Source organism: Mauremys reevesii, linkage group 11, assembly GCF_016161935.1.
Source record: "Mauremys reevesii isolate NIE-2019 linkage group 11, ASM1616193v1, whole genome shotgun sequence".
Lineage (NCBI taxonomy): Eukaryota > Metazoa > Chordata > Testudines > Geoemydidae > Mauremys > Mauremys reevesii.
Window position 1 is genome coordinate 29,849,032 of NC_052633.1, and position 13,557 is coordinate 29,862,588.

The 13,557-nt window shown below is 38.8% G+C and overlaps 1 protein-coding gene across 1 annotated transcript in view; it reads right to left on the reverse strand.

The window, feature by feature from the left end:
* The window catches only part of FAM171B (family with sequence similarity 171 member B), a 56,240-nt gene that overhangs the window by 10,250 nt on the left and 32,433 nt on the right, over positions 1–13,557 (reverse strand). Inside the window, exons 2-4 of the mRNA XM_039494539.1 lie at positions 2,703–2,936; positions 1,787–1,879; positions 628–786 (exon numbers count right to left, since the gene is read on the reverse strand). Coding sequence (XP_039350473.1) covers positions 628–786; positions 1,787–1,879; positions 2,703–2,936 — 486 coding nt within the window. The remainder of the gene's footprint in view (positions 1–627; positions 787–1,786; positions 1,880–2,702; positions 2,937–13,557) is intronic.

Sequence of the window (13,557 nt, forward strand, 5' to 3'; positions counted from 1 at the left end):
GCTGCATGGATTAACTGTCTGCACATCAAATGATAGTTTATGTGTTATCCTTATGTTGGGTGGGGCAAACACCAAGTAGGTAATAGAGTTAAAGTGAAAAATATAGGCAGATCCTCCGCTGGTATAAATTGGTGAAGCGCCATTGACTTCAACAGACCTAACCCAATTTACACTACTTGAGGATCTCACCACAGAATTCGGAATACATTGTGGAAAGTTGTGAACACCTTCAACTCCCAATAAAATCAATGGGAGCTGAAAGTGTTCTGCACATTGCAGAATCAGACCCTGCTTTGGTTGCAGTTAGGGGTTACATAGCATGTGTGGAACTCCCAGAGAGGGAATCAGCACATGGCCCTCTGTATGACTATTTATGCCTGTGGAAAAGAAGTGTTTATTGTGTTCTTGCTAGTAGATGTGAATGAGATGTAAAGTGATGTGAATTACTCATCTACAATATAACATGTATTGGTTCAATCCAGCTCTTGTGAAAGTCAAAAGGAGTTTTTCTATTGAGTGAAATGGGAGCAGCGTCAGGCCCGCATGATTACAGAATGTATATTTACATAAGCACATACTTACATGTATTATGTTTTAAAAGTGCAGAGTCTAACAAATTTAACATACCTGATTTATTTAGAAGAATTCCTGTTGTATAAAGAAAATTGTCCATTTTCAAAAACTGCTGTGGCACTGTCAAATAGGCAGTCACGTTTGTAATATGGTGGCTTATAGGAAGTTTAATTAAAGTTTTGGGAAACTGAACACTTGGTTGAGATTTGGCATCTTAAAAAAAAAAAAAGTAACATTTTAAATTAGCAATGGTTCAATATGAATTAATGCTTTCTATAGCCAAACTGTCCAGAAATCTGAGATTGTTCAAAACACTGTTTCAAACCCCTACTCTCCAGTGTTTGCAATTGTCTAGATTTAGGCCAGCACTTGCCGCTAGCATATATACATCATCATCTGAAAACAGAATACTTTCTTCTTGCTCCCATCCCTAATCCTTGGCTTCTCTAAACACTCTCCACTACAGCAAACATCCTCCAGCTTCAATCTTTCCTGAGGCAGATACATTTCAAATAACTAACGATCTTGGGTACCCATATTGAAAACTACCAGAGCCTTTCAACGCAGTGGAATAATGCACATGCACACCAGTGCAGTGAGCTCCTCTGAGATTTCTGGTGTTTTTAATAGCGCTGGTTCTCCAAAGGACATGTCTTCAATCCATTAATCTCTCCCCCTCCACCTCCTATCCCTACATGTTCAGAGTGCAAAACCAGCAGCTTTCTACTCAGACTCTCATGATTTGAGATGAGGTCAGAAATACATAATAAATATTGGGATAATAACGTCTACATGGCTGTAAATAACACTCACATCCATGGAAGGCTGGAAGATTTGGAAGGAGCTTTGCTTGCTACAATAAATACAGAATCTGAGGGCCAGTTCTTCAGCTGATGTAAATAGCATAGCCCCAATTCAGTGGAGCTGTGTCAATTTACACCAGTTTGGAATTTGGCGATAAGTAATATAGCTATTTATTTTTAGTGGAAACTGGTGCCAGAAGCCGTTGCCTTACTAAGAGTTGGCTATTTGTGCACAAGGAAAAACATTCATGAATAAGCCCCTAAGTGCACAGAAAACAACAACATTTGGGAGGTCACTGACTCCTCCCCACAGAATTTGTTGGCAAAAAACAGTTGTATTCATTAGTGAAGGCACATAGTTTTACATACAAAAAGCGTTTACATCCGATCACGTGTAGTGCTGTACTTACCAGACAGTTTTCCAGTAATTAAAACTGTATCTTCAAACAACCATATATTAGCCTGGCTTTGTGGGAATAGTGAAAGTGTTACAGATGAGTATACTGTGGAAAGACAGACATTAAGAATACCTGATTATATGTGTAAAAGTTTCAAAGAAAGTTGTGATCAAACATACGGTTCCGAAGACAGATAAACAAATGGGGGAAAAGAAAAAAGGAATAGGACGACCAAAGGACTAAGCGGTCCCGCTAGTCCAGGGATGAATCATACTGGCTAGGCAGTGTGGACTACTAGTGTTCATGGTGTACACATTCTGTGGATTAACGGATAGCTTGAGTTCCTGGACGGCCAACCTCTTGTTTTGTTGAAAACAGGCACTTTATAACCCTAATAGAATTATTAAAAACAAAATGTGATAGTTAAAAGCAGGCCATTCATGATGAAACAATGCTGAAAACATAACTAAACTGACAGATGGAAGAGTTCAGAGCAGTAGCTCTGAACCACAATGATATTTCAGCCTCTCGGTACCCCATAATCCTAAAACTTTCGATATTCCTAGCTGGCCTCACTCACTCTGCTGTGAACATGAAAAATACACACGTGTATATATAACATGACATATATATGCATAGGCACATGCATTCACATTCTTCAAGTCATGCCCCCCAATGCAGTATAATCTCTCAGAGTGGACAGATATTTTCAACAACAGTTAAAAATATTATTTCAGTTTTAAAAATCCATGTTATAATTTTGTCAAGTCTAAAGGGTCACTTACCTTTAATACATGGCATTCAATCATGACCTACTTTGACTTCATTCAGTCATGTACAGTTCATTACAATTAGATGGATTACCCAAGGAAGAAAGAAGCTTCAATTGCACACAGTGTAATAATAGGATATTAAAGGGTTTACTTACTTGGCATTCTCCCAGTCTTCCAAGGCAATGGTGTTAACATGTAGCCCTCTTTGTAAGATGCAATAGTTAAACTTAGACCTAACTTGTAGGGAACTTTTATTAATACTACTCCATTGTTTCCAGTGAGTGTGGAATTTGTCTTTGTGTAGTTAACAAACACTTCTACAATTGCTTGGGGTAGGTACTGATGACTGATAATGTCGTTTACTTGAACTTTCAGCATAAACACAGATTCTATGAAAAAAAGAAAAAAATGAGATAGGTTATAACCGATAATGACTAAGCATAATATTTAACTAAGCACCAATATTTTGTCATATTTTAAATTACCAGGCTGACGACAGGCAAAAGTAAGCATATTCTGTGGTTTATTGGTTGCCAATTTTGCATATTTCTTTTTTCCACATCCCAAATTTTAGCATTTAAAATGCATTTGTCCAACAAGAATACTGTGATTGTTCAACACTAGCATCAGTGCAAAATTATGTTGATGGAATGCTTAGGGGATATTTTCTTTAAAGTACTTTTTCGTCCTTTTCTCTAGGTTTTCTTCTACCATCTTTCAAAGCCAGCTTTGCACGAGAAGTGATGTCATAGCTCAAAACTGTAACCTACCAAGAGGAAAAAAAGATAATGCTACTGGGACACAACATACTGAGATAGGAAATTCTGAAGCAACAGAGGCTGCAGTTCGAAACCCAAAATAAAGGACAGCTCCACTGGGAGCCAGATTCTCCTGTACCTTTTTTGAAAGAAGTTGCTGTGTCTTTCCAATAGAATCTCAGCAACTCAGAACATTATTTATCCTATGTGATGAATTCAGCGTTGTCTGTGATCATTTAGGAATATTATGTGTTGACCTGGATTATCAGGATGTTTACTCTATGAAAATGCTGGTTTGGTTTAATAGCAGGGTGTGGGAAAAACAAGCAGGTTCCTGACAAGACACCTCTAGCTAAATGCTTCAAGGTGTCTAAGAGACAATGCCTGGGCTATTAAATAGAATGATCTCACTTCCTTGGCTCCAGTCAACTTACACAGCTTGTTTTGCCAATAGGGAACAAAAGAACTACAAACTGTTGAGAAGGGGAGCAGTTGTTTGAGGACAGACCCTGCTGGAAGGCCTGAAGCAGTTAGGTCTTCTTAAGCTTCCAACACAATGGGTAGATAAGCCTTAGATAAGATAAGCATTTTGGGGCAGGGACTGACTTTGTTTTGTGTTTGTGTAGCATCTAGCACAACAGGGCACTGATCCATGACGAGAGCTCCTAGGTGCTATGCGAAGAGAAATAATAAGTAGTAAGAATAGACTTGTGTAGATCATTTGTTGTTTTAAAACCCCTTCTCTCTTATCTTATGCTTTGTTCCTATGGTTAAAATAAACAATACTTGTTCTTTTAGAAGGCCATTTTGGGTCACACAACTCCATTGGTCACAGACTCTCGAAGGGATGAACTGCAGCTACCCAAACCCAGTCGGACCTGTTGGGTTAAACATGTTTCATCTACAGAGTACTGTAGGACAGGACCTCGTCTAAGAATGGAAGAAATGCATAATTCCATTGAGGATGAGAATACATAGAAAAGTGTTTGCTGTTGCCGCTGCTCTGCTAAATGATCCAGATTCAGAGAGATTTTCTGCATCATCACCACAGTTCATGATGGGGCCCCAAAACCTATTGAAAAGGTCCTTCCTAAATACAAGGACTCGCATCACCACCAGTCCTTATATAGAAATGAGGAATCTCCACCAATTTACAAGCTCATAGTGCAGCTATGTTTTCTGTCTTGAAGAACAGAGTGATAATCCTAGAACAGCCAACAGAGAAGGCTACCAGAGCAAAGGCTTATGAGATTTCTGTACCATAACCAGATGGCTAGGATTCATTACCAGCCAATCAGATTACAAAATGGCATTTAGTAATTTGAGCAATGTATTATATTGCATAAAATAAATACAGTTCCAAATTTACAAACTAAGGAACTGCAGATTGTAAGGTAACCATCCTTCCAGGATGTGTTATTCAAGAGAAGGTCCAATTCTACATATTGATCTCAATAAGAGAAATGAGAATTTTGCAAACAGAACAAGACTTCATTGATTTTTTGTTTTGTTTTTTTGTTTTGGTGAATCTAAAGTTTTAAATCCAATGAAAAATATTGTTAATTTGTTTGAAATTTTATTTCAACAAATACCCAAAGCAGTGTATTTTCATTCTATTGCAGGCACGCCCTATTACAGAAAGAGTACAATTTGACTAACGCTCATATTTTGCATGCCTGCATCTGAGAAGGCCTCCTATGTGAAATTAGGTCCATTGAACGCCACGAGTCTATTTGGTGGAATAAGGATAAAAGGGGTGTAACAATGAAGAGACAGTCTAGGCCAAATTCATCCTAGATATACCTGTGCAGATCTTACAAGTGTTTTTAGAGTAGAATTTAGAAACATCTATTCCAATACAATAAAAGGAAAGCTAACAAGAAGCTGACTAGTGACATGACAAGAGAAGCAATTACCTAAATAAATAAATAAATTGTGCAGATTTTATGCATGTGCTTAAGTACTCCATGCACATATGCTTGTGCTTTAAGTTAAGTACAATCTTAAACACTTTGCTGAATTGGGGCCTAATTGATGATACAAAATGAATGTCCGTGGAGGACTTAGGCAGGTCGATTCCAAACTGGACCGCTGAATATCTTCAAGAACAGATCCAAAGCCATATTTATTTTTACACACTTGCTGCGTTCAGACAAATCATTTCAGAATCTATCTAAAGCTCCAGGACATGTGCCAAATCCCAAGGATTTTGGATTAGCAAGTAGATGATCAACTGCATCAAAAGCTTTAGCTAAATCCATAAAATAAAACAGTACACATTCATTAACCATCCAAAACTAACAAAATAGCCTTTCAAAATATACTTGTCAAAGTAACAGTTACAGATCTCTTCCTAACCCCAAACAACAATCTCTGAAAGATGTCATTAATCAGAGGCTTTCCATTATAGCTAAACTCTGTGATTATTCACCATCTACACCATCACCAAGTACATATAAAAGATTATTTAGCGCACTTCTCCAATGTTTAATAAACTCTTTTAAAACAATGAAAAGATCTACAAGATTAGAAACCAGAGTTCAAGTATAACAAATCTAATAATTTTATTATCGGCTAATTTAAAATATAGTAATTGGGACAGTTGAGATTTTAGCCTGTCAATTTCAGAATACAAAGAACTTCATTGAGTTGCTAATTTAAAATAAGAATGATTTAAAACTATTTATTTTTTTAATTCCTGAAACAGAAGTGCAACTTCAGTATAACTCATCACTACACTTTTTTCAAAAGGCCAGAGTGGCCTTTATAAAAAGTGTTTATTAGAGTGTATAAAACCATGTTTTGAAACTGCTATTCATAAGCCACCTTCATTATAATCACGACATGCATGTTTTTTTGGGGTTTTTTTTTGTCTGCCTTGCCACTTAAGAGAGGCAAAAATGATGGCTGGTTGAAAGTCCCAGATCTCTACCAAGTCCCATGCAAATAATAAAGCATAGCCATAACATTTTAAAATGTCAGCTATCCACTGAGGTAGTTCTAACCTTTTAAAATCTAATGCTAAATGTCTAAGTATTTCTTTTCTGAATCCAGCAAGTCTGGAAAAAGTCTTAATTTAGTTGTTAGTGAATAATGGGTCTCACTCAACTCCATGAAGCCAACAAATAAATAAAAATATGAAAAAAAGGAGTTCCATACAATACGCTAATTATCTTCTTCCTTCATGTACATATGTCCTCCATTAATCCCAATGGGTATTACATGTGTATCAAGAAAAAAAAAAGAATACAGGAACAAAAAGCAGCCAGTTTGTTCAGTTTTCATGCGATTAAATATATTGTCTCTGCGTGTATGATTAGTAATGTTGCCCTCTACCAATGAGTGGCCTACAGGAAAGAAATGGAACATGCTGTTACTTGTTAGCTAAATGACTTCTCCTTTAAATAGTGGGAGAGGTTTTGGAAATGAAGGTTCAGGGTGCTGTAACCCTGACTCCCGCTGTTCGTGCTGTTCATACATTATTTATGTCTGTTTATAGGACGTGTATTCATTGCAGTGAGCCCCTCAAAAGTGATTTTACAATGCAAAGGAAAATGCCAGAATACTGAACTGTCTCTTTGCAGCATAGCACTAGTACTAGAACCATGAATATAATGCTTATGATCCGCTACCAGTCTTTTCAGATGTCATCTCTGTAGAACTCATCTGGGCTGGTAACAGAAAAACAAAAAAAAAACCACCATACGTTCAATTATATCAATTTTAGCAGGTAACACAATCGTAGGGTGCTGTGCTGGGGACTTCAACTGCAGAGGGGGGCAAACTACGGCCCGCGGGACCACCCTGCCCGGCCCTTGAGCTCCCGGCTGCGGAGGCTAGCCCCCGGCCCCTCCCCTGCTGCAAACTCCTGCCGGGCAGCGCAGCGCAGCGGTGTGTCTGTTGCTCCCCATATGATTTTCATTCTCTCAGTCTAGTTCTCAACTCTCTGTATCTCAGTGGCTCTCAAACTTTTTTTTACTGGTGACCCCTTTCACATAGAAAGCCTCTGAGTGCAACCCCCCCCCTTATAAATTAAAAACACTTTTAAAACATATTTAGCACCATTATAAATGCTGGAGGCAAAGTGGGGTTTGGGGTGGAGGTTGACAGCTCATGACCCCCCTGTAATAACCTCATGACCCCTTAGAGGTCCCAACCCCCAGTTTGAGAACCCCTGTTGTATCTGATCTGCTGTATTGTACTTGTTTGCTTTTTAAACACTGCTAAGTAGAGGATTTGACATCCCCTTGTGATACCCACCCTCTTTCAGAAATAATAATTACAATGACTTTGAGTGTGCTTCAAACTGGGGTTTCACTGATAACAGCTGCATGCTAGACTTATTCTCAAGATGTTCTGCATAACCTTAATTAATCTTGCATCCTGGATTCCAAATAAGCTATTAGGGAATCCCTGGCAGCAGGAACACAGGAGCAGAGGGAGTACCATGCTGTCATCAATACGACCACATGCTTTTTGGAAAATGAGTTCTCCCATCACCACAAACTCAAATACTTATGGACCCTCATCAAGATGGACATTGAATAATCACTTTTGAAGCATTATGCATCTTTGTTACAGAATGGACTGTTAAACAAGATGACATCTGTTTTATATACAGGCGTTTAAGTGTTTTACCATAAATAGGACAGCATTTTAATTATGTCAAATGTCATGTAATTTTTATTTCAACAGCACTAAAATGGCTAAGATTTTTCAGGATAAAATTTAGTTATCTACTGATAAAAAGCAGATACTAGTTCACCACAACTATGCTGTCTTTCCTATGGTCTATATTGTACTGTGATAATCATTGCTGCCATTGACCCATAATTTGCTTCTCAGTGCCTTTTTTCTTTAAAAAAATAAAAATAAAACCAAGACAGAGATAAGTACACGAGTAAATGCTATGTAATGCGGGGATCTGAATGAGAACCACTGTAGGGATTTAATTATTTCCATTTATTATATCTAAAGTATATATGGTACATTAGTCTGCAGTGAAGGGGTACAATAAAAACTGCCCTGGATTAAATCTAGTAATAATTATGTTACTTAGGGTGATAATGTGCCAGCCTCTCCTATGTAATTCACAGAAATGTATACTTTTGAACGTTTTCTAATACCTTCAAAATTACAGTACCAAGAGTGACCACTCATGAGAGTTAACAAAAGTGGTTGCTTGTAAAAGGTGGTCTCTCTTCAAAGGTTTGAATACCAGAGAGCAGAGGTTCTCTGTGGCCTCTGCAAGTAGTCGTTTGTGACAGGTGGTCTCTCTTCAGAGGTGGTCACTAAAGAGGTTTTACTGTATATGTATGTATGTACATAACTGAGGGATACTGCTCTAAATAATCAGATAGTATTTCTTGAATGTGTTTATTAGAGTTAAACATATAAGCGGTTTCTTTTACACAGTTAGTGTGCAAGTTTTGCTTTAAAGAAGCTACCAAAGAACAAATTTAATACATACACATGTTCTGTCTTTTGCTCTTTACACAATAGGAAGGAACCACAACACAAGGAAGGTGAGGTTCAGATAACCCTTTACTTAATATACAAGGCTTAGCCACATATAGGAACCACTGCTCTGGCAGGGTTCTGGCAGCTTTTGAAACACAGAAGACGGTGAGAGCCATCAGAGGGCTCACAAACTGTTTAAAGGGTTACTACCTAATTCCTACACACTACAAAGCACAATCATACATTAATTAATATATATTCTGGAAAAAAGTATATATTTTTTAAAACTACAGCATTTTGGCTACAACTCACTTCTATTATGAGCCACCCTAACTGACGTATAACACATAACACTAATGTTGTGATCTCCAAAATGGCTCCTAACTCAACACCAGATCCACCTGAAGGTCCTGATTAGAGATGGTCAAAAAAAATATCTAAAGTTACAAAATGGTTTAAAAAAAAAGTTTTTACAAAAAAACAAAATATCTCACAACAAATTGTTGTTTTTTTTTAAAACGAACTTTATTCTATTTTAGGATTTTATGCCTTAGAGGGGCAGTGTGACCTAATGCATAGTGTGCTGGATTGGGACTCAGGAGACATGAGTTCTATCTCCTACTCTGCCACTGGTATGTTGGGTGACCTTGGACAAGTCACTACAGTCCCCGTGCATCAGTTTCGCAATCAGTAAAATGGGGATAATGATACTGATCTCCTTTGTGAAGAGATCTATGGATGAAAAGTGCTATAAAAGAGCCAGCCACTATTATACAGCTGTCCATCATTATAGTCACGGAGTGCCTTACATGTAAGGTGGACCTAATTTGCAATTCCTTAAGATGACAGACCTAGCTACCTCAGATGCAACTTCTCCATCCCCATCCCACTGAGGACATATCTACCAATAATATGAAAAACTGAAAAAACATGGAGCCTACTCTCAGACAGGACTCTGGCTTCTTTAAGAGAGGGTAAAAGGACCAGAGCAGTACACACAGGAGATCTAAAAGCTCCCTATCTAGCCAGAGGAGGATTCCCCCAGGACAGGAACTGACAAATACAGGCAAAGGCTGCCTGCCAGGGACTCCCTTCCAAGCCCCATCATAGAAGACATGCCAGGGGTTCGCTGCAGGGCTTATGGCTGTTTAAGATAGGCAACAAAGGATCAGGAGGGTGCAAAGGTGGCTAAAAGCCACCTTAGCCCTGCCTCCCTCTGGGCTGCAAGTTCTATGCTGAGCTTTTTAGAGAAGCAGAAGAGGATCTCCCCCAGATTGAGAAAGAGCTTTCCCCTGTGAAACGCCTCTGGCAATCAGGATGAGCACAGCATGGTTCTCAGAGCTCAACAAATGTCTCTGTAAAGACCTTCCTCCTCAAAAAAGAGGAGAAAACTGTCTCAGCATTTTCCACTCCTAGGGCTTGGCTACACTTGAAAGTTGCAGCGCTGGTGGAGGCTTTCCAGCGCTGCAATTAGTAACTGTCCACACCTGCAAGGCACATCCAGCGCTGCAACTCCCTGGCTGCAGCGCTGGCTAAACACCTGGTCTGCTTGGGGTATAACGAGTGCAGCGTTGGTGATCCAGCGCTGCTCGTCAAGTGTGGCCACACACCAGCGCTTTAATTGGCCTCCAGAGTATTAGGAGATATCCCAGAATGCTTTTAACTAAATTACTCTCTTTGTTTTGTTGTGAACTCCGAGCTCCGCGCTCCGCGCGGAGCTCCCTTGCCGGTGCTGCTTATCTAAAAAACAAACAGAGCTCCTGTTTGCTGTGATCAATCTGTACCTGGCTGTAAACAATCAAATGAGAGGCAGGCAGGGAGTGAGTGAAACAGCGGGGAGTCGTGTTGGATGCAGGCTGTTTGCAGTTAAGAGTTAAGGGTAAAGGATCGGGAACATGTTCTGATTTTTCAAGGCAGGAAGGTAACACACAGTGTTGGCTCCAAAAATCCACTCTCTCTCTCTCTCCCCCCGCTCCCTGTCACACTAGACCCCACTCCACCACCCTCTTTTGAAAAGCATGTTGCTGCCACTTGAACGCTGGGATAGCTGCCCATAATGCATCACTCCCAACAGCGCTGCAAATGCTGCAAATGTGGCCACACACCAGCGCTGGTAGCTGTGAGTGTGGCCACACACCAGCGCTGTTCCTGCACAGCTGCACGACCAGCGCTGTAACTCCCAGCGCTGCAACTTTCAAGTGTAGCCAAGCCCCTAGACTTCCTGATTGAACCTTAACTCTCAGAAGGATGCCTCTGCAGAAGGAAAAGCAGAAAAAAAATGTCCTTACTTGAACTTTTAAAGATACATCTAACTCTTTACTTAAGTTTTACCGTGATCGGCACCTAGGAAATACATAAAATATCCTGTTTAGTAGTTGAAGTAACCATCAATCCTTAGACTCCTCTTCAAAAATTTATTTCACTAAACTCAGTTATCTTGTCTAAACCAACAATTTTCTTTACACTTCTCACTGTTACCATCAACTAAGAAAATTCATATTGGCATTCACCAACTGGCCAAAATGCCAAGTTGTATTAAATGCTAATGAGGCTATGGGGTAAAAAGCGATGAAAAAAAGCAAGCAGAACAACAGAAAACCAAATAAAAATAAAAAACAGAGTAATTACTGAAGTAGCTAAGGAGCTGGTACTTAAGCTTTCCAGTTATTTTTAGTTCTCTTGTCCATGTGTAAAAACAGTTTTGTTTCTGTGTTAAACATTTCTTTACAAAGAACATCCAAAATTTGGTATGAAAGAAGTTATCATTTAAATCCTCAGAATCCTCACATTCTCCGTATATAAACACACATCAAAATCCAAATGTCAACCTATTCCCTTTTCTCCCTTTGTATAACTGCTGTAAGATGCAATTCTGGAGACAAAGATTTCTACCTTTGTGGACTATTTGGTGACAAATCCAGATGTTTTCTCAGCTCCAGGCATTACTCTGCTTATTGGAGTCAGACTCATAGGAAAAATCCAGCCAGGCTTCCTAGTTTACATAATGTAGAGACCCTATTTTAAAACATTTAAGCGGTCAAGCAAAGTTTTAGCAAAAATATTCTTTTCTGTGGCTGAGATTATTTGACAGAAAAGAGCCATTTATCTCCTTACCTTTCTTGTCCTCTATCCCCAATGTCCCTTCTAAAAGAAAAACAAAACTTAAAGGGGAACATTGTCAACCTGATAATTAGTCAATTTAGAAAAACAAGTTAAAAGCAATTTCAGATTCTACATCTGTGTGTTCCCGCTAGTTTTTGTGGTTTATTCCAATCAGACATTTTAAAAAATATTTCTATCTTCCCTGGTAATGTGTGGAAGATCTATTCAAAAGAGAGGAAAATTGACTGTATGGGAGGAAGAGTGTAGCAACATGTTGTCAAATGCACAAAGTAAACAATATGAAAGGATATTTCTCTTTCAGTTACAAACAACACCCAAGATGACTGTAACAACAGTAGGTTAAAAAAAGATTTCAAACATCAAGTATGATATTTGATGTGACAATCTCCCTTTTTATAAGCTTAAAGATTGCATACTCAAACACTCTGGAGTACTGTAGTGGGGACAGCAGGTAAGAAAGAAGAGGGATGAATGTTGCACTACAGGTTCATGTAGACTGACAGAAGTCGCATCATTCCCCAGCGCATTAGCCCTCCTCACCTTTTAATACTACTTACTACCTTGGCACAGCCAATATTATGGTTGAAAGGCTTTGAGGCAGAAGATGAAAAGAAAGAGAAACATGCTTTGAAAGCACATGTACACTGGAGAAATTACTGAAACATAGTGCTCCAGTGTGAAACTGTTACACTCATCATAATGCTACTAGAGGCAAGGTCTGAAGAGGGAGGGAAAGTTCAGTGGTTTGAGCATTGGTCTGCTAAACCCAGGGTTGTAAATTCAATCCCTGAGGGGGCCATTTAGGGATCTGGAGCAAAAATCGTTCTGGGAATTGGTCCTGCTTTGAGCAGGGGGCTGGACTAGAAGACCTCCTGAGGTCCCTTCCAACCCTGATAGTCTATGAAAGTGTAATCACCTGTGCAATTATTCTACCACATAAATAACAGTCACCTAAATTTAAAAAAAAAATGCTCATCTCACCACCTATAAAGGCTAAATCAAGATTATATAGATCCATTGCCAGAAAAAAGCATAACCAAAGATTGATACTAACAGAGTTTGTGTGTTTTTAAAAAGTAGGTCCACGGGAAGGAAAAAATTCCTTGTCCCCATACCTGCAGTACAAATATAAATGCTTTAGCTCACACATATTGGGCGTTAGACAGAATTATACTGTGCTAACAAGCTCTTTTGATTTTACGTGGAATGTCTTGGAAAGTTTATTTTAAAAGTCATCCTTTTCTTCCCTAGACAGTACTGACACTAGGACCAAAAAAATGACTATACAATATGATGTATCAACATAAGTAAATACAGTGACACAGAAAAAGTGTGTAGTGTCAATATGGGAAATAGCTTCCTCCATTTTTTTCAGAAGCAATTTCAGTCTTGATTTGTGTAAAACCGACTGCAGATAGCATCCTGCTTCAGCACCACCATATTTGAGATCTAGTTAAGACAAATAATTGCTAAGATATATCATCTCAGCTTTTAAGCCCATTGATGCTATAGAGCTGGTGAAAAAATTTCAAAGTTTTGAAAAAAAATTGGATTTCCAAAATAGTTTTCTTGCAAACAACTTCCCACTTTTTTGGGCAGCTCTAGTGATATTGCTGATAACACTTTGTTCACCTTCTGGTTGTAAGCAAGTTGTAATGATGACTCAACT